The 19,820-nt window shown below is 57.1% G+C and overlaps 1 protein-coding gene across 8 annotated transcripts in view; it reads right to left on the bottom strand.

The window, feature by feature from the left end:
• The window catches only part of MYO18A (myosin XVIIIA), an 84,645-nt gene that overhangs the window by 41,226 nt on the left and 23,599 nt on the right, over positions 1-19,820 (bottom strand). For 4 of the 8 annotated variants that reach the window (XM_024734652.1, XM_024734644.1, XM_024734624.1 and 1 more), the window contains exons 2-9: positions 4,535-4,622; positions 4,227-4,333; positions 3,936-4,112; positions 3,360-3,573; positions 2,947-3,089; positions 2,247-2,347; positions 1,322-1,385; positions 964-1,108 (exon numbers count right to left, since the gene is read on the bottom strand). In XM_024734652.1, the coding sequence (XP_024590420.1) occupies positions 964-1,108; positions 1,322-1,385; positions 2,247-2,347; positions 2,947-3,089; positions 3,360-3,573; positions 3,936-4,112; positions 4,227-4,333; positions 4,535-4,622 (1,039 nt within the window). Of the gene's footprint in view, positions 1-963; positions 1,109-1,321; positions 1,386-2,246; positions 2,348-2,946; positions 3,090-3,359; positions 3,574-3,935; positions 4,113-4,226; positions 4,334-4,534; positions 4,623-5,451; positions 5,488-19,590; positions 19,651-19,820 lie in introns of those variants that run through there. The other 4 variants (XM_024734634.1, XM_024734617.1, XM_024734609.1 and 1 more) reach the window with 2 other exon arrangements.

Below are 19,820 nucleotides of genomic sequence, written 5' to 3' on the forward strand. Positions count from 1 at the left end.
GAAGATGAAGCCAATGCCCAAGGTGCTGTTCAGAAGCAGCATCCCTTTCCCTAAACCGGAGGAGAAAGGGGTGAAGAGGAGCTCCGAGCACCTGACCATCAATGGAATCTCAGAGGAAGGCAAAGGAGCTCTTCCAAGCCAGACCAAGCTCCAGCCCTTCACAAGACCCCAAGCACGGATGCTGAAGCTGCAGCCCATTCAACACCACGGTGCCTGCTGCCCCCTAGTGGCCTCTACCCTGACATGCAAGAGGAAGAGGCACCTACTACCAAACCAGTGGAGAGAGGGGAAGATTGAGGGAAAACTGGCCTTGGGAAGCCCCAGGAAGCAACACACCCTTCCCTACACAAGCCCCATGGAGGGCATCCTGAGAGATTCCAGGATCTGAATGCAAAACAGGTAGAAGCAGCTATTCCTGGGACTCTGAGAAGCCCCACTGCCAGTAAGCACCCTCTCCACCCTCAACCCTGGGGCTTCTCCCAGGCCAGTGTCCTCTGCTATGACAGAACAAGCCCAGCCCCCAGAGAGAGACCAGGGCAAGCACCAAGAGGGGGGCAAGGTGGCCCCTACACCCCAGGACGGGGTCAAGGTCCGTTACCCGCTTGCTCCTCGGGGGCCTCTGTCAGGAAGGGAACAAGAAGGAGAGTTATTCCAGGGGGACTGCTCTGAATTCACGCCCTTCTCTTTCCCCTCAGCCTCCAATCTCCCAAGCCCCCTGCTCTTCACAGCGCTCCCGGTCACTGCCACCTCAGTCCAGGCCTCTGGCCGTCCTTGGCAGAGACGCTTCTCCGGGGGTTTGGAGACTTCTGCTCTGATGAAGGGGACGGGGAAGAGGCACAAGCCAGAGAGGGGTGTCTGATAACAGGTGAGTCTGTGCTGGGCCAGGACCAACTGCGAGTGGACTGGGTCCCCGCCAGCTCTCCAGGTGACCCGCTAGGCTGCTGGGATCCACTGCCCTGTTACCTCTGGTGGCGCCTGCAGCCCCCAGGTGGTAGATGGCAGCCAGGATGAGCCAGCAGGCTTTCTGTTCGTCGGGGGAGATGCCCAGCACCTTCATGGCCGTCTGGAGCTTGCTGAACTGCTGAGCTGCCTTCTGTTTCTCTTCAGGCTGCAGCGACAGATGGGCACACTGGCAGCAGATCTCAGAGGGGCTGCCCCTCTGGTATCTCCCATGCTGCTGGAGCATCAGGGCGGCCAAGCTAGAGTAGAGCCGCCCGGCCTGGGCTGGGCTCCTGCTACTCCCATGAGGCAGTCCAGGACATTCCAAGCTTCTCCGACCCCAAGGCCCAGGGCTGCCCACCCATCCCCAGAGGCCCCTCACCTTGGCCAGTGGTACAATCCCAAACACATTGTTCTCTGCCAAGTGGTTCAAGTGGAGCTCTGTCCTAGGGGTACAAACGAGGCATCAGCACAGCGCTTGGTCCCCACGCCAAGTCCATCTCCCTGCCAGGCTGGAGACAGAGACTCCGCTTCCAGACTCAGTTCTGTCTGCCCATCATGCCCTCCTGTCAGGCCAGCTGCTATGGCCTTTCCTAATTGGCCTGGACACCAGGCCAGAGCACCGGCCTCCCGAGGACAGGTCACAGACAGGCCCTGGTGAGAGTGTCCAGACAGACCCCTGGAAGGGAGCAGGGAACCTGCCTGAAGGGTGAGTCCAGCCAGGACTGAGACCGTGCCCTCAGTGACAAGGAGAGCTCAAGACAATAGTGCCCTGGGCTGCTTGCTCAGCCTTATCATTTATCCTCTTCTCAGTGGACACAGACAGCAAGCCCGAAGGTCTAAGGGAAGAGCCTGGCGGAGGAGCCAACGTGGATGCAGGGAGGCCAGCATAGAGGGCACTGGAAAAGCCTTGGGCTTTTGGCCCCTGTGTGGACTCAAACACCTGCTCAGCCCCATACTAGCTGTGTAACTGCGGGCAAGCCTCTGACCACCTGCATCTCGGTCTGCTGTCCTCTCCAGATCTGGCTTCCCAGGAGCACAGATCCTAGCTAGGCCCTGGGAACGCTGAAGGGTCAACGGTGCCTCTCACATATAGCCAGGTCCCCCATGCCCGGGGCCAGGGAGCTCCCGCCGGGCAGGGCCTATGGCTCATTCATCTCGCCATCCCCAGGGCCTAGCTCAGAGCCTAACACATGGCAGGCATGAAATAAACAACCGGCATGGGATGCAATCAAGTGGCAAAGCCCAGGAGCTGTCAGTGGGTGGGAGCCCAGAGCACCCTCCTTGTTCCCTCTGTCCCATCTCACCTGAGAGTGCCATCCCCACAGGCCAGCAGGTAGTAGAAGATATTGAATGTGGCCTCACCGGCTGGGCGTCGTGCCACACGCAGCTTCTCCAGAAGCATCGTCTGTGGCACAGCATAGAGGGTATGTAGGCAAGGAGGCAGTGCCAGGTCAAGCTTCTCCCACCCACACCAGAAAGAACCAGGCCCATGGGAGCAAGTGGCTGCATCTGATTCTCCAGGTGCTCAACCAGCGGCCAGATCACCTCATGGTCAAACCTGGGGCAGACGCCAGAGCCAGGGAAGAACACAGGCCCTGCCACCCCGCCCAGCCTCCAGGCACCGTCTTCCTGGGGAGCTGGACACTTTGTGGTGAGAGACTTTATTAGCATGGAAGGGAATCAGCCTCAGCTGGGCCTTACTTCACTGACAGGCCAGCCCTGCCTGGGTGAATCAGCCTGAGAGAAACCCCTGAGCAGGGGCCAGGGCCCCAACTAGGGTGTGGGCAACCCCAGGACGGGCAGGAAGCTGAGCCGTGCCCCATCCAGGGCAGGAGGCACAGGGGGCAGAATGTGGAGGCTCAGGGCAAAGTAGGCCAGCCCCGCCGGGCCCAGGGTCCATTTCATTAGGGAAGAATCCCAGGAAAATGAGGTGCAGGGGAGAGTCTGATTTCTAGGGCGTGAAATCAGGCAGCCAATCTCTTACTACCCTGAGTGTCCCCTCACCTGAATGGAGGCTGAGGCCACCTGGCCGGCTTGGTCAAAGTCCAGGGAGAGGATCTGGGAGAAGCGGGTGGCGTTGCCGTTCATGATGGTGGGGCTGTTCCCAAAGGCTTCCAGGAGGGTGTACAGAGCCTGCCACTTGTCCACTGCAGAAGACAGGCCCAGGGCCCATCAGGAAAGCCACGGGCAGCTTGCCCCCAGCCACAAGCTCCAGAGGCCCAGGGAGAATGGGAGGCCCATCCCATGGCTGCTCCTCCAGCACCCGAAGGCCCAGTTACTTAGACGAGACTGCTGAGGGTCGAGGGGTTTTGTGGACACAGAGAGGCCAGGGAGAAGAAGAGCTGGCACCTCGGCGGGGCCTCCATCCCCACACCCCTCTCCAGCCCATTCTGTTTCCCCAGCTGCCCCTGCCTCACCAGAAAACACCTTATTCCCGCTGGTGCCTGCGATGGTGGCCAAATATTGCACCAGATGCTGGCAGCTGGTGGTCTTGCCACTGCCACTACTGCCCAGGAGGACGATGGACTGGTCCTGACGGCTCATCACCATCGCCCTGTATGCGGTCTGAGCCACGGCATAGATGTGGGGGGCCATGTCCTCCCGCCGACACCCCTTGAACATGTGCATCACCTTGGGCGCGAGAGGGACGGAAGGAAGGGATAGGCGCTCTTAGCTGGCTCCACACGGACAGCCCTCACCCCCAAGGCCCACATCTTTCTGGGCTTTTCACTCCAGGGGAGCCAGAAGGTTCTGAGGCTAAGGTCACGCATGGAAATGCAGATACCAGCCCAGTCCTGGCCTCTGTGAGAGGTCGGGGGAGGGCCTTCTGTCCCCACCCCTTGAAATGACTCCTCTTCCCAAGGCCACTGTGAGAGTGGACAGGAGCCCCGTGGGATGCCAAGGGGAAGGGGTAGAGTCGGGGAACGTGGGCAGGGGGGAGGGGATAGAGGGGGCAGTCTGTGGGGCCACATGGTAGCTGAGGGGGGCTGCACCTTCTCCGAGTACACAGCAGGGGCCCCCCGGGGGCTGAGGACCAGCAGGCTGGGGCCGGCGTACGTGTGCAGCAGGCTGGCGCCATAGCGCTGGCGCAGCGTGTGCAGGACGCTGGACTCATTGAGGTACACCAGCGAGGCCAGATCCTCCAGACGGTCGCAGGAGGGAGCATTAGCCTGTGTGACAGGACAGGCGGGCGGGCACTGAGGAACAGATCCAGTCTGCTCTGCCAGCGGACAGCCTGCCCAGCCCGGCCCACCTCCTGTGCCCTCCACCAGCCTCCTGCAAACCTTCTCCACGTCATCCTCGTCCACATCCAGGATGGCTCCATCATGGTCTAGCTTCACGCGCACCTTCCCCTCGGGCAAGCTGAGCTCCTCGGATTTGAGCTGAGTGGCTGCAGAGCAGGGACAGACAGACAGACATGGGCCCGGGAAGCCGTGGCAGCCTTCTTTGGGCCCTTCATGGTCCTACCTTCTCCCCACTGTATCACCAGCCTCTCCTTGCTCACCACTCAGGCCTCTCCAGACCCAGAGGCCCACCCACCACCCAGCCCTGAAACCAGAGAGACCCAGGCCCTGGGTCTCCCCAGACTCACCCAGTGAGAAGCCATCCTTATGGACCAGCCACACCTTCTCTGTCTCATACCAGGCCTCCTCAGCTGCGATCTGCTCTTCTGTCTTCACCTATCAGAGGGAGGGGGAGAATAAAGAGTCAGACCCTGTTCTGGAAAGCAGACAAGGACAGTAGGAGAGAGGAGACATGTGAGGGGAAGGGCTTCCGGATGAGCCACTGGGCGAGGGGGACAGGTGGGTGGCATACACAGAACGGGAGACATCAGAGATATCAAGGGAAGAAGGTGGGGAAGCCAGGAGCTGGTGGCGGATGGTCCTGAGGAGCCCTGAGGACAAGGACACAGAGCTGGGGACCCTGACAGCCCTGAGGGTCTGGAAAGACAGAATGGGCATGTTGTATGGGTCCAGGGTTTGGAGACTGATGAATAAGGTGACATCAAAGGACCATGGCCTCCAGCTAGTTCCTTTAGAGCTAATCTGAAGACAGGTTCCCATATTGGCCAGCAGGGGGAGACAGAGGATGCGCGTCTTCAGGCTTCAGAGTGGGGAGCGGGTGCGGGTGGGGGTGGTAGGGGCTCTGCCTTTCCAGCTTTCTCTACCCAGAGGGAGCAGAATTGAAACACCTAGAAACCAAAGCTCTGGCCAGGCCCTTGGGCTTCTGTGGCTGAGAACCATGCGCCACAGAGGCCAAACTGAGTGGCGACCCTCAGTCTAGACACTCCTCCAGGGCCTGACACAGAGCTGCCCCATGTCCAGCTCCCGGCACTGCCTCCCCCAGGGGTCCCCCCAGATACCACGTGAGGTGGGAGCCAGAAGGGGAAAGCGGCCTTACACTCCAGCACAAGGCCCGGGCACAGACGCCAGCCCAGGTACAGGCCGGGGGTGGCAGGTGGTCACCAGAGGAAGCGGAGGGCTCCTGAGGGGGGCAGGAGTACCCTACCTGGCTGTGGGCAGGAGAAGCGGCCTCAGGGTCCAGCTACCAGCAGCAAGCAAAGAAGAGAGAGAGAAAAAGAGGGGTGAAGACGAGCAGGCCGTTGGCATGTCCCCTTCAGCAAGCACCCGGGGCCAAGTAGAGGGGAGAGGGGCGTAGCACCAGGAGGTGGACGGTAGGAGGGCTGGCCCGGCAGGTGTATTGTACCTAGTCAAGGAGAGGCCAGGCCGGGAAGGAGAGGCCCTGCTTGGTGAAGAAACACTTGGTACCGTCAGACTCCTCAGAGGAGATGCTCTGATAAGTCATTCCCTGCAGCAGGAGCGAGCCGCTCTGCCTCAGGCTACAGTCCCTCCTGGGCTGGCCATCCAGTCCATTCTGAATTACCCTCCTCTTCTGTGTTGCCAGACCAGACCACCTCACCACACCCAGGGCCTGGGACCCCTGGGAGCCTCTGGCCTTATCTCCAGGGCATTTCCCAACCCAGCTCCCCTGTAGCCACCGGACCCCAGTACAGGCTGCCCCTGGCCTCCAGACACACACACAAGGGTGCCACTCCCCAGGCCAAGGGCGGCCCTTCAGAGCTGTCACCCCTGCCTAGCTCATCAAACAGGACCACCAGCAGCCCCAAGTCTAGGACCCCTTCCTCAGACTCCCACTGCACCCCTGCACCACTCCCACCCCATGGCAAAGCAGAGGTAGCACCACCCATCCAGGTCCACCTGCCAACTGCCCAAGAACCAGGGGACTATGGACAGACCCAGTGGCCAGCCTCGACCTCCCCATCTTTGTCTGGTTATTTAAAGGCCTTTCTGGAGAGGAAGGGGAGTCAGCCAGGCCTTGGACCTTGCCTGTTAGAAATGGGCAAGAAGTTAACAGGCCCCACCTGGGACTGGAGAGCCCAGGGCATCAGGAAAGGGGAGTGTCTTCTCCCTGCCTCACACCCACCAGGCCCTGGCACCAAGTACGCCCTCCGGGGCAAGAGACTGGGGCCAGAGAAGGGGCTGGATCTCTAGCCAGAGGGGTCCCTCCCACAGGTTCCCTGGAGGAACAGGCCTCACTGCGCACAGACCCTCCACAGTGCCCTTCTCTCATTTCTCCAAATGGGAAGCCCATGTGAGGGCCGCCAGGCCTCCAGGGAGCCACACTTCCACTGTCAGGTGGGCCTACACACACAGACACACACAGTCTGGCCAGCAGCCCCAGCAAAGAGGAGACCAGGGACTGGGAACCACACGTGAGAGGCGGCATTACAGGAGCTGTGAAGATCCTCTCAAGCCGCTGGTGGGCCTCCTCTGCGGGGGTCAGCTGGACGTCGGGGGCAGCTCCTGCCTAAAGGTCAAACCACTATTAGTCCCGGCCTGGGGAACTGGGGGCATAGCACACCAAGCTTCTAGCTCAGGAAGCCACTGGGACCCCCGTGGGTTAGTGGAATAGGGTCAGGGAGGCAAGCCGGGCACCAATTTGAGTTTTTAAGCTCTCAGATGAGAATAAAAACAGGTGCCTGGGAGTTCTAGGGTTAATTCTTCCCACCACTTTAACCACTCCAGCACCAGGACGGCCTGTTCTCACACACATCCTCTGGTCCCTGCCCTGGGCCCAGGCGACAGGTGGCTGAACTCCAGGCTGGGGCCCATCTCAGCCCCAACTCCACCTGAGTGAAAGGTGGAGGGACAGGGAGCCAGAGGGAAGGCAGCCGGCCCAGGAACGGGCGCACGACGCTCTCCGGCTCCTTGGAGGTTCTTCTTAGGGGCTAGTGGTTCGCCTCACACCAAGACGCCCCTGCCAACTCCTGTGTGCCAGGAGGTCACTTCCCTGATGCAGAGCGGGCCAGGAGGGGTGAGGGAAGATGCCACCTGCTCTCTTCTAAGTTCTGCAAAGCCCGGGAAGAATGGAATGGGGAGCAAGGCACGTCTGAGACCTTAGGGATCCTATCAGGCAGCAGTCAGAGAGGAGGGCCTCTAGGGCCTGGGAGACAGGACAGGTCTTTAGGTGGTCCCCTGCCCCACTTCCCCCGACTGTACCCTTTCAGCCAGAAGGAGCACACAGGAGCACAGAGAAGCAGTAGTGAGACTTGACGCGTCGCTCCAGCCACCCACCCACCCAACTCCTGAGGCCCCAGAAGGGTCCACAAAATGGGAAAGCTTGAAGAGAAATGCCCTCCAACCCAAGGACCAGCCAAGCAGGCATCGCCTTCCAAGGGAAAGGGCTGGACAGATTGTCCTTGGCCCTCCCCTGTGCCTCTCAGCCTCCTGTCCCACCCAGAGGGCACTTTGTGGACAGACAGGACCGCCGATACAAAGGGGACCCACTGTGCTCCTTTGCCACCCAGGCCCAGAGCTCCTCAAGAGTCCTGCTGCCAGAGGGACAGCTGGCCAGGCCTGAAGAAGTAGTGATGGCGATGATGGTACCAATAAGCACTGTTACCAGCATCACTACGGATGCTACCATTTACGGAGCACCCACCACACCAGGGATTAGGCTCAGAGCATTCATTCCCTGTATCCTTTCTAATGTTCACAGCAACCCTTCAAAGTAGGTATTATCCCTTATTTGCAATTCTGAAATCCAAAAAGCCCTCCAAAACAAAAGATTTTTCGTAACAGTTTTGGTGGCAAAACCTGACTGTTTAATTCCAAAAAAAATTATTTTTCCTGTGGGAGTATTAATGTGTTTGGTCACGAGTTGCTGCTCATTATGTACATTGCATGACAGTCTCAAATATAAAAAATTGCTAATTTCCAAAATACTTCTGGCCCAGGGGCTTCAGAGGAGGGATGGTAGACCTATGTGATCCCTACTCGACAGATGAGGGCTCAGAGATGCTGAGGTCCCACAGGAGTGAGTGGTTGGGGATGGGATGTGAGCACAGGCCACCTGACCCCAGAAATTCTGTCTTTCTACCCTCTCACTGATCTGCTAAGACTCTGATCCTCAACTTGGGATCTGGGGCCTCAAGCTGATGCCATGTAGCTGGGGGCCAGGCCCCAACTCCCTCGCAAGTGTGGAAAAGCAGCAGCATGCAGTTAACGGGTCCCCTGGGTTCTGGCATTCGGTGAAGGAAAGCCATGCAGCCCTGCCATCGGCACGTGGCCCGGGCCCAGCTTCGCCGTCATGCGGGGCCTGTGGAAGAGCCTTGGGAAAGCTGGCTGCCAGTCCTCAGGTGAGGGTGGTAAGGGAGGGTCAGAGGTTAGTGACACACTCAGGTACCTCCTGCTGCACGTCAGGGGCTGGTGACCTGTTCTGTTGCAATCCAGTGAGGTTCGACTTGAGGTTCGGGTCGGCGGAGCCTGGGGCCGCCAGCTCTTCCGACTGGGCTGGGGAGCCTAGCTTCTCTGAGGCGTCCACTGTCTCTGGGGAGACTGGTTTCCCCGAGGAGCCTGGCTCCTGGCTGGAGGGCTTCTCCCCCTTCCTGGGAGACTGCCTGCTACGTGGCCTGTGGTCCTTGCCCCTGCCCCGAGACATCAGGCTCCGCAGGCCCAGGGAGAGCTCATCCTTGGCGGCCTCCTTCTCTGCTTCCGACTTAGGCCGAGCAGGGGGAGTGGGAGTGGCTGTCTTTTCTCCCTTCCTGCCTCGAGCTGGGTGCTCAGGAGATCTGACCCCTCTGCCCGCAGGTTCCTTGGCGCTCCCAGGCTCCTCGCCAGGCAGCACCTTGCTCACCACCTTCCTCACTGCATTCGCCACCCTCTTCCGGGACAGGCCCTGGGCCTCCTCACTGGGGCCTTCCGCTGAGGCAGTCCTCGGGCCGTTCATGGCGAGTGTGGATGCAGGGCTCTTGGCTCTCTGGGGAGCCTCTGAGGGTACAGGGCTAGTGGAAGGCTGAGGACTCTTAGATGGGCCACTGCTGCCCTTTGAGCTGCCCTGTAGTTACAGTCACACAAATACAGGAAGACATTAGCATCAGCCCGTGTCCCTGCCCGCCCCACACAGAGGAAGTAAGAGGTGTGACCTCACATGTAGTCGTGGAACAGACCTTCCATTCATCCAACAAACAACACAAGCTCCAAGAGGCCACCCCAGGAAGCCCTCTTTCCATCTTCCAGATAGAACAACTGCATCAAAGAGTTTGGCTTCTCTCTCCCATAAAGCACAGCAGGTCACCTGCTGTCCATCTCTAGGCTTAGCAAGGAGCTGTGAGAGGCCAGCACAGGGTGTCCAGAGGCCCATGAGGTACCCCAGAGTTACTGGCTTATGTCAGAACAGCAACTAAGCCTGGATCCCAGGAAGCCTGCTCCCTCACAGCCCAAACACAGCAGAGGTGGAGCATGGCGAGGTCAAACACCAATTCCTACCATCAATCCTGGGCCTAACTCTGGGGCTTCCTGCCTTTGTGGTCCCTGGTCCTTCTATCACCCAACTTCCTCTGTAGTCAGACCCAGAGCTTGCCCATCCCAATGAAAACCGTAGCTAGGAAGTAATTCTTGGCCCGCAGACATGCCAAGCCTCCTCCCTCCCCACTCCTCTGGGTTGAGGCCACTGTCTACCCCTCACCCACACTCTCCAGAGCTGCAGAAACCCAGTGCTGGCCCAGGAAGCTTCCACCTCAGCCTGCTTTCTGCCAGTCTCCCTGCAGTTTTCCTCGTGCGAACCTCTCAAGGGCTGGAGGCCTCCTAGCTCCCAGAGTGTGCACGTGGAGGAAGAGGTGGCAGCTGCAGCACTCAAAGGGTTAAGCACTCAAGCGACCACAGCTCCACTCTGTCTAGGCTCAGCCAGCCTCTGGGCACCCAGGAGTCCACTGAAGATGCTGGCACACTCTGCCCGGTGGGGACTGTCTGCGGTCTCGAGGAACTGCCACTGGGCAGGCCCGGCTGGCTAATGGCAGGGCAGTTTCCTGCAAAGCCAAGCCACATGGCCTGGGAGAGCCAGGTCAACCTAGGGGCTCCTTGCTGGTCAGGCAGTGCCCTGCCACTAATGAGCTGTGCTTGAGTCCCCGTTCCCCAAACAGTGACCTTGGTTCTAGGGTGTACCTGGCGGCCACCTCTGTTGAAATGCAGGAGGGCGCTCACAGAGTGGACAGACCTCTGGCTGCCGTGTGGACAGAGACCCACGTCCTGAGCAGAGCTGAGCCAAACGACCTCAGCCCAGGCCTCGGGTACAGGGTGGCCCTGCTGCAGGGGTGGGAAAGGGAGGCCTTGAAGGGGTCTCTTCCTCAACCTCTTGGGCCAAGAGTGTTCAGTGGCATGTCAGGGCCCTGCAGAGCTGCCGTGGCCCCAGCTGCTGGGCCTCACTCCCTGTCCCCCACTTCTGGCTTTCCTCCCATGCCTTCTAACTGAAGCTCATGTTGGCAATGACAATGATGATGATGACAGTAACTGCTAACACTTAAACGGAGCTTATTACGTGCCAGGCAGTCTTCTAAGCACTTTACACATAATTTCCCCCCCAAATCTGGCATCCTCCCAGGCCCCTCCCTCACAAATCTCAAACATATCCCCTTGAAATCACCCTGACCTTGCAGCACTGCTTACAGATCAGGTGGAAGCCATAACACCTGGCTAATCAAATCTCCACTCAAGGAAGGGGTCGGGGGGGCGGGGGCAGGCACCGTGTGGGGTAACGAAGTACAGATCTGTTTTGTGATCCAGCCCTGTTCCCGAGCCCTGGGCACTCCTGCCCGCTAGATCAACAGCAGCTCTCTCCTGACTACACGTCTCTGGACCTGGCTATTCTAGAACCGTGTCCCCTCTCTTGCCTTAAAAGTGTCCAACTTTATTCAGGGTCTCTGTCCCAAGGCAGAATGACTTGGTGGGGGGCGGTAGTGGCACTGCACGGCTGGAGCCTGCCTCTAGGTCACCCGCGCTGAGCAGCTGACAGGGTCTTGGGAAGAGACAGCAGCAGCTGCAGTGAAACCCCTCCCTGCCCTTGGCTTGTGCCACCCAGAGCAGGACGAAGAGTCCCAACAGCTGAGCTCTCATTTGTCTGCCTAGGCCTCTCCAGCCCCAAAGAGTTCAGGAAACCAGAACTATAGGTAGGAACTAAAGAGGGGGCTTAGGGAGAGGCCCCCAACATGCCTTGGCATTGCCATCTCCTTCACACACACCAGGTTGGCATCACACACGCTGCACTTTGTCACTTTATTGCAATTCCCTCTAGCCACCCCACACGGGAAGGGGCACCCTGGCGTGCCTGCCAGCTCCATGGAACTGCCTCCCAGACTAGGCCTGGGCTTGTGGACACAACCCACCTGGACACACAACTCTCACACACACACACACACACACACACACACACACACACGGGTCTAGGAGAAGCACTTACAGCCCCTTCCTCCTTGGCAGGAGGACCAGGCTTCGGCAGAGTTTTGTCCTCCTCTTTAACCTGAGGGAGCAGACAAAGAAGTCACTTTGCAGGTCAGAGGTAAGGGTGGGGAGACCCAGCACTAAAAGCACAGAAGGAAAACATCCAAGCAGTCATCGCTCTCTCTGAGAGGCAAGAGCTCCTGAGTGCTTAGGAGTCCTGGGCCTATGGACTTGAGCAACAGATAGCCTATCCTGGGGTCAAAATTGTCCAGTGACAACTTCAAGAATGAAGTCTCTGGGGGTGGTTAAAGCTAAGTACCCTTTGCTCTTAGTGACCAGCCACGTGACCCACCTTGGCTGCCTAAAGAGGTCCACCCATGAGAGCGACATCATGGCCTTGGTTACAGGGTGGAGAGAAAGATCCAGCTAATTCAACTCGGGCTAAACTACAAGAGCCATTCCCAGCTCAGACAGGAAGTGGTCTGAACAAGAGCCTCCCTGACCTAGGGACTGAGGAGGAGGGAATGACCCCAGCGTGGGGGGCCGGCTGGGCCAGCAGAGCTCAGTTTGGGGTAATAGGTGGCCCCTATCAGGCTGGCTCAGGCTTGCTTCTAGGACCGTATGATTTCCCCCAGCACAGAGCCTGCGTGCCTTCCCAACCAGAGCGCTGAGCTCTGGCTGGAGGCAGGAAGTCGGGCAGAGGCGGGGATTCAGGAGGCCAGATAACTTCCCAACCTCAGACCCACAAAACTCTGCCAACCATGCAGCTGAGGGAGGCAACCCCAAGGTTCGGGATGGGGCGTGGAGGAAGGAAAGATGCCTGGGCTCTGGGGTTTGTGCCCAGCCCAGGAGCTGGTTGGCCCAAGTCAGCGGGGAGGAGTAGAGTCAGGGCCAAAGGGCAGAGACCATAATATATCCGGAAAAAGGACAGACAATATGGCCACTCTGATGGTTCTTTCAGCTCAGAGCCTGGCTCAGAACAGACCCAGAGGACCAGGCCTCAATTCTGAGAGAGGCTTCTCCCCTCCCCCTCACCAGCATCGCTTCCTCCTAAAGCTCAGGCGGTCCTCGTGGATTTCATTTCTCTTCTTTCCCCAGTCACTTAGGACTGTAGGAAAAAGACAGGTCTGCCACCAGCCCTACCCCATCCTCAGCATGACTCTTTCCCAGCACAGGGGGCAGGAGCACGGGAAGGTGTCCTTGATTCCTAATGGAAAAGATCCTTTAAAACTCATCCAAAATCATTTTAATCATCCACCTGGGGGGACTCTCCATTTGCAACCAGGGTCCATGGCTAATTTTGAGCTCTAATTAGCAGTGCCTGGGGCACTGACCGGCATGATGGCCACTGCAGTTTTAAAGCTAAGAGCCCACAGAGCTTTTTACAATGGGCTCAAGCTTCAGCGTTAGTACACAGTGCCACGGCCAGAGGGAAAATGGCGATTATTCATCAGAGTGGACTCCACGACTTTAGAAATTAGGATTGGAGCGGAGAAAAGGAAGAGAGGGGCTGATGGAGAGGAAAGGAAGAGAAGTGGGAGAGTCTAGGTCTGCACCTGCTGCCCCTACAAATGCCCATCACTGCCCCCGCCCCCCCCACACCATCACACCGTGCATGAGCTCCCAGACACACAGGTTAGAGGGACAGCAAGTGTTCACACCCAGACACACTCATTACTGCACGCAGTGCTGTTAGCTCGGGCTCAGGGATGGCCCAGATTCCAAGACCACTCCGCGTCCTTCAGCAGCTCCAAATCTGTCCTCCTTCCACTGGCTCAAGCTTGGGACCTCAAGGGTCTTCCCCCAGTGGCGAGGCATTGAGGGAAACAGCGGCTGCCCCCTGAAATGTGTGGGACACTAGACATAGCTCTGAGCTCAGCTCTGGATTTAGCCGGAGGCTGACTCACTGCCCCACCCCCACCCGAAGGGTTCTGTCAGTTGTAGGTCATTGCCCAGCTGGGGACTGCGCACAGCACAAAGGCACGCCCAGGTCTGCAGCCTGAATCACCCTCTGGCCCCAGGTGGCCCACTGGCCTGGTTCCCCTCTCTTGGCTCCTCTCCCCCGATCCATCACAGCCCCCAGACTCGGGGAGACCCAGCTCTGAGGCCTCAGAGCCAAAGCCATTCCCAGCGGCCCCTTCATAGCAGCTCACATTCCCAGGGGTGAGTCAGAGCAGCGGCAGTGGGAAGGGTGTGAGGGGTTAACTTGGAGGGGCACCAGTGGGACAAAAGGCAGCTCAGCTCACCAGAGGTGGAGCTCAGGGGAGGAGCATGACTCAGCGCAGGAGCCCATCCAGACAGAAGAGTGAGTTCCTGGACCCCCTGGTCATTCTCCTCGGCCCCCAAATACACACACATGCCCCAACCCGTCTCTAGCTTCCAAAGCTCCCGCTCCCACAAGCCAGTCTCCTGCCTGCACACACCATGCCAAGCACATAAGAAAAGCATAAAGAGTTTTGAAATACAACTTTCCTTTTGCTCCCAGAAGGCGAACCTTGATGAAAAGGCCATGGTGCCGAAAGTAGCCTGCACTCTGGGCCAGAAAAGAAATGGGGGGCAGGGTCTCTCAGGGACTTGGAGTCTTCCTAAAGGCCAGGACCTGCCGGGACAAAGATTGTGGGCAACAGGGGAAAGGAGGGATGCAGTGGAGGGGGAAGGATTACAAAGCTCAAAAGGTCAGAGAAGGAGTAAGGGATAAAATATCAGAGAAAAGAGAAGGCAAGGTAAGGTACAGAACATCGACACAGCCCTTGGAAGCTGTGCGCCCTTGAATAAGCCACTTCACCTCTCTGGACCCCTCTGTGGAATTCGGGGATGGACTAGTCCAGGTGATGGTTAAAGTCCTTTCCAGGTCTGGCACCCTAGGAGGCTGGGTGGGTGGTGAGAGGCACGCAAGCCCTTAATTCAGTGAACCAAAGCTGCGGGCCTGAGAGCCAGGAGGGGATTAAGGAAGCTGCTCTAGGGCTCCTGTGGCTTTGCCTTTTACCTGCAACTCACCAGCACCTGCCAGGGGCAAGAGGCCTGGAGCACTGCACAGCTGCCCCGTCTGGGGGTTAGAAACTAGAGCGGGTCCTCTTGAAATTCAACAGGCAGAACTGGCCTCAGCCCAGGGAGAGGCTTCATCTCAAGAATCCGTTCAAGTCAGTGGAGTTAAAAAACTGGTTCATTCTTATTTTTACTTATCCTGAATGAATAGCGAAAAAACAGAGAATGTTTTGTTTTCAGTGAATTACTTTAAATTTGCTTTGTTGATGTTTCTATCCTATTATCCAGTTCATATGCTAGGCTTTGTTTGTTTTTTTTGTGTTTGTTTTTTTTTTAAGAATATGTTGGGGGTAGGAGTTTATTAATTTATTTTTGCTGTGTCGGGTCTTCATTTCTGTGTGAGGGCTTTCTCTAGTTGTGGCGAGCGGGGGGCCACTCTTCATGCGGTGCGCAGGCCTCTCACTATCGCGGCCTTTCTTGTTGCGGAGCATAGGCTCCGGACGCGCAGGCTCAGCAGTTGTGGCTCATGGGCCTAGTTGCTCCGCAGCATGTGGGATCCTCCCAGACCAGGGCTCGAACCCGTGTCCCCTGCATTAGCAGGCAGATTATCAACCACTGCGCCACCAGGGAAGCCCCAAGTTTGTTTGTTTGTTTGTTTAATTAACTCATTCGTTCTTTGATGTCCTGCTCCAGTTCTCCTGTGTGTCCAGAGAGGAGCCCATCAGCCTCCGGCTATAAGGACACCAGGCCGTTCACACCTGGGCCTGTTCCTCATGAGCATCACTGAACGCAAACGTGGGTTTTTCCCTGGAGGAAATTCTCTCTGTGGCTTCTGTGCAAAATTGCCTGGATCTTTCTCCTCTCTTCCTTATCACTAGATTTTAACTAAGATTTGCTTAGGATCAAGAATAACCTATCTTTGGGTTTCCCCGGTGGCGCAGTGGTTGAGAGTCCGCCTGCCGATGCAGGGGACACGGGTTCGTGCCCCGGTCCGGGAAGATCCCACATGCCACGGAGCGGCTGGGCCCGTGAGCCATGGCCGCTGAGCCTGCGTGTCCGGAGCCTGTGCTCCGCAACGGGAGAGGCCACAACAGTGAGAGGCCCGCGTACCGCAAAAAAAGAAAAAAAAGAATAACCTATCTTTATCCAATACAGAACAGGTAGGCAACACATTCCCAAAGATGGTGGCCATATCTCTGGCACAGTCACCTCCAGAGCCGAGAACTTGCGGTTCTCAGCAAGGGTGCCTGGGAGCCAAAGCCTCTCTTCCCTGACCTGTTCCATCTCTGGAGAGTTCAGACATTTCCAGCAACATTAACTACTGAGTATGGAACACCTACAATGAGATGGGCCCCGTAAAAATATTTAAAGTATATTTTCGTATGTAAATCTTATGACAGCCTCATGACATGGGAATTATTATTATTCCCACTTTACTGATGAGGAGAAAGACTCAGAAAGAGATCAAGTCACAAAGCTGGTAAGTGATGGGGCTGGGATTTGAACCCAGGTGGCTCTGACTGCAAGCCTGTGCTGCTCCCTTGGAGGCCCACCTTTTCTGCTAGGTTAGGCAGGGTCAGAGGGGCTGAGTCATCCTTAGTAGCCAACTCTGGTTAAGATCTGCGTCAGCGTTGAGGTTCATGAGGTCTGGGTCCAGCCACAGCATGGATCGATAATGTGGAGCTTACTAGCGTTCAACGTGCCCAAACTGAGTTTCTGGACTTGCAAAGGGACCACGACCCTGCCATTCTCTGAGGCTCTGACCACCTCCTCCCTCTCTGGCACTTCTGGCCTCTTCTCTTCGGGGAAGGGAAGAGAAACCAATGCTCACCAAACACTCACTGTGGTATCTGGCACAGTGGTAGGCGCTTTACGCCGTCTCCTCCTCCAATCCTCACAAAAACCCACTTTCTAGGTAAGAAAACCGAGAAGGCGAGTACCTTGCTGAGGGCGCCCGCAGCTGGTAAGTGGCAGCACTGGGATTCACACCCAGGATGGATCTTGGGGGGCTGTTTGTGTGTCTATAACACTCCCCGGACTGTGATTTCTTCACAGGCAGGACTCTGTTTTACTCATCGTACTGTGGGCACTAAATAAGTGTTTGCTGCCTGACGGCCCTGCAGTGGGTTCTCTGTACAAACCTCTTATTCCCATCTGGTCTCTTCTGTCAGCTGTAAACTACGGAGAATAAGACTTGTCGATCCTGATTCCCAGGGAGGTGGGGAAAACAAGGGAGGTATAATCTCTAAATGTAGCAACAATAAGTAGATAGTAAACCCGATTGCCATGGGGCTGAAGGGAGGGCAGGACACTCTGAAATTGCTTAGTAGCTCTCCCTGGAGCCAACAATACCCATGAGACGCATCAGCCTCTGGCCTGGCTGTCCCACCTTCAGGAACGTATAAGCGACGAGCTGACTTAAAGAAAGGAAGAGAAAGAAAACCTCCACAGACCAATACAAAAATGCACTGTCTATAATAGCCCTAAATTGGAGATAGTTAACTCCCTAGAGTTAGGGAGGGGTTAGGTAAACTATGTTACTTCAGTACAATACACTGTTGTGTTGCCATTTAAACGAACAAATATGTGGCCAATGTAACCATATGGAAAACTCCTCCTAAAAGAACAGTGATTAAAAAAAAAAAACTAGCACCTAAATAGAAAGCAAACAGTGATCCTAACAACCTTGTACAAATTAGACATAATAGAGACATTTGGTATTTATTTTGTTATGTATTTGTTACTTACTATTTATTTCTCTTATAAAGATGGCTAAACAGTCAATAAAAAAGAAAAAGCAGAGGAGATAATAGCTAAAAGCATTTGCTCTCAAAGAGGAGAAATCCAAGAAATGTGCTGAGGGACCCATCTACCCTCAGCCCCGAAGGCTTCCAAGGCTCAGGGGTCTGGGTCAGGCTGGGTTTTACCCTCTCCATCATGAGCAAGGACCATCCACCCTTCACTTATCATCCTCTGTGCCCAGCACAGGAGGGTACAGGTGCACAAATGCCCCCAGGGGGATCGTTCCACCCACCAGGCACGCCTCGGGCATGGAGTGCTCAGCCTGGACAAATGTATCGCGGACATCCATGCCAGATGTCCACCCACGGCAAGCCCCCGAGGGCAGTGGACACCCTGAGAAAGACTTTCTAGGGGAAGAGAAGATCCTGCTGCCTGTGGCCAAGGGAACTCTTGGCAGCTCTTCCCTCTACCAACTCGCACACACGCTCCGGGCTTCTCATGGCATCCTCCTCTCTCTCCTTTCCCATTCGAACACAGAAGGGAGCTCCCACTTGACCCTATCCCTGCCAGTCCTAGCCTAGCACCAACTAATCTAAGGATGTGGAGGAGGAGGAAGGTGCAGGGAAGAAATAACAGTAAGAACAGTTAGTCTTTCTTGAGCATGACTAAGTGCCAGGTACTGTGCTGAACGCTTTACACGCATTATCTCATTTAATCCTCAAAACATCCCTCTGCAGTAGATACTAGGATGATTCCTACTTTACAAATGAGCAAAAGGAGGCTCAGAAATGACCTGCCCAAGGTCTCACAGCAGCGAGTGGCTGATTGGGACTTACGCCCAGGTCTGTCCTCCAGCAAGAATCTCAGAGGCTCATGTTAGGGGATGGAAGGAAGCCCTGCCCCCACCTCCCTTGGTTCACCTGTGCCATTGTCCTTCCATGACATCACCTGCCAGAGCAAGAGTTTGGGTAGAAAGCTGGGGTTTCCAGAGATGGCCTCTACCCCTCCAGCCACCCATGACTGGAATAAGCTTTATACAGAGCCGCTTGGGAGGGTTCTGCAGGGAGTGGCCTAAAGGCCATGCTGTCAGAGAAGAAAGGGGAGAAGAGCTTGGCATGGACACCCTGGCCCCTTTGGTCCAGCCTCCAGCGAGAGCCCTCCCCCCGCTCAGGGCGGAACAGAAAGTAGCCAAGCACGCGGCCACTGTCGGCCAGCCCAGCCTAGAGGAAGCAGGTGCGCTGGGATGGCTTCCTGCTGCCACTGCAGTTGCAGAAGGCCCGGGCTTCCTCCTCCAACGGCCAGACCTGCTGGAGGCCCCCCCTTCTCTGGGGATACTCACTGCCCCTCTGCAGGGCACTTTGCCAACTGCCTGGCCACCGGCGTGCATGGCCCCAAGTCTGTGACCTGGTGCCGGGACCTGGAGGCCCAAGGTGGGGTGGGTTATAAGCTCTACCAGGAAGCACCCACTCTCAGGGTAAGAAGCCTCTCGGGCCCCACCCCCAGCCCGCCCACACACGTTGGCGCTGGTGCCAGTTTTGTGGCTGGAGCGGGGTAGTCCTTGGGCACAGGGAGATACAAACGCTCCAAGGCACATCTCAGGCTCCTGATACACCTCCGCACCAGGCCAGTCCATACTCTCTGCCAACTGCTGACACAACTGAAAAGCTTACCCTTGGTGGCCGGGAGGGGCGGCGTGGGGGAACAGAACGGACTGGGAGGCCGCTGTGTCTCTCCTCACTTGCTTTTTTAAGGAACTTACTCCCCAAGATGCCATCTGTGGCCCTTCCGAGTGTCCGATCCACAGAAATGGAGGAGCCCATGCTGAGTCCACTCTCGGGGACAATGAAATGGGGATCCCTGACAACTCCAAAAGCCACCCCTCTCAAGCCCCTCTCTCTTGTCCACCAGGGGGAAGCGGGGGTGGAGGGCCATGCTGGCAACGCAAAGCAGGGACAAGACCTCCCGAGTCCTGAGTCAGGCCCAGGAAGCCCTGCCCCTCACCTCTGAGAGGTGGAGGCTGCGGGGATGCATGATTCTCTCCCCACCAAGGTAGCCTCACGCCTCCCTCCCCACCTACTTCAGCCACCTCGAAGGAAATAACAAAAAGTCCCCTCCTTTCCTAAATGAGGAAACAGCATGAGGAGCCTGGGACATTTCCGGGGTGGGGGGTCAGAGGGACACTCACCCGCATAGCCTGGCCTGGAGCAGGCCAGAGCAAGGAGTCTCCTCTCCGATGCTGCTCCGTTAGCAGCTCAAAATAGCACTGGCAGCAGCCCCGCCCCTGTTCCCCTCCCTCTCTCCAGGCCCCTCCCGCCCAGAGCTGCCCAACCCAGGCCAGAGCCAGTGGGAGAGAGTGAGAGAGTGAGTGGCCTGGAGGACTGCGGGTACCAGGTATGCCGGGGGGGAGAGGGTGAT

The sequence above is a fragment of the Neophocaena asiaeorientalis genome, unplaced genomic scaffold (genome assembly GCF_003031525.2).
Source record: "Neophocaena asiaeorientalis asiaeorientalis breed wild unplaced genomic scaffold, Neophocaena_asiaeorientalis_V1.1 scaffold129, whole genome shotgun sequence".
Classification (NCBI taxonomy): Eukaryota; Metazoa; Chordata; class Mammalia; order Artiodactyla; family Phocoenidae; genus Neophocaena; species Neophocaena asiaeorientalis.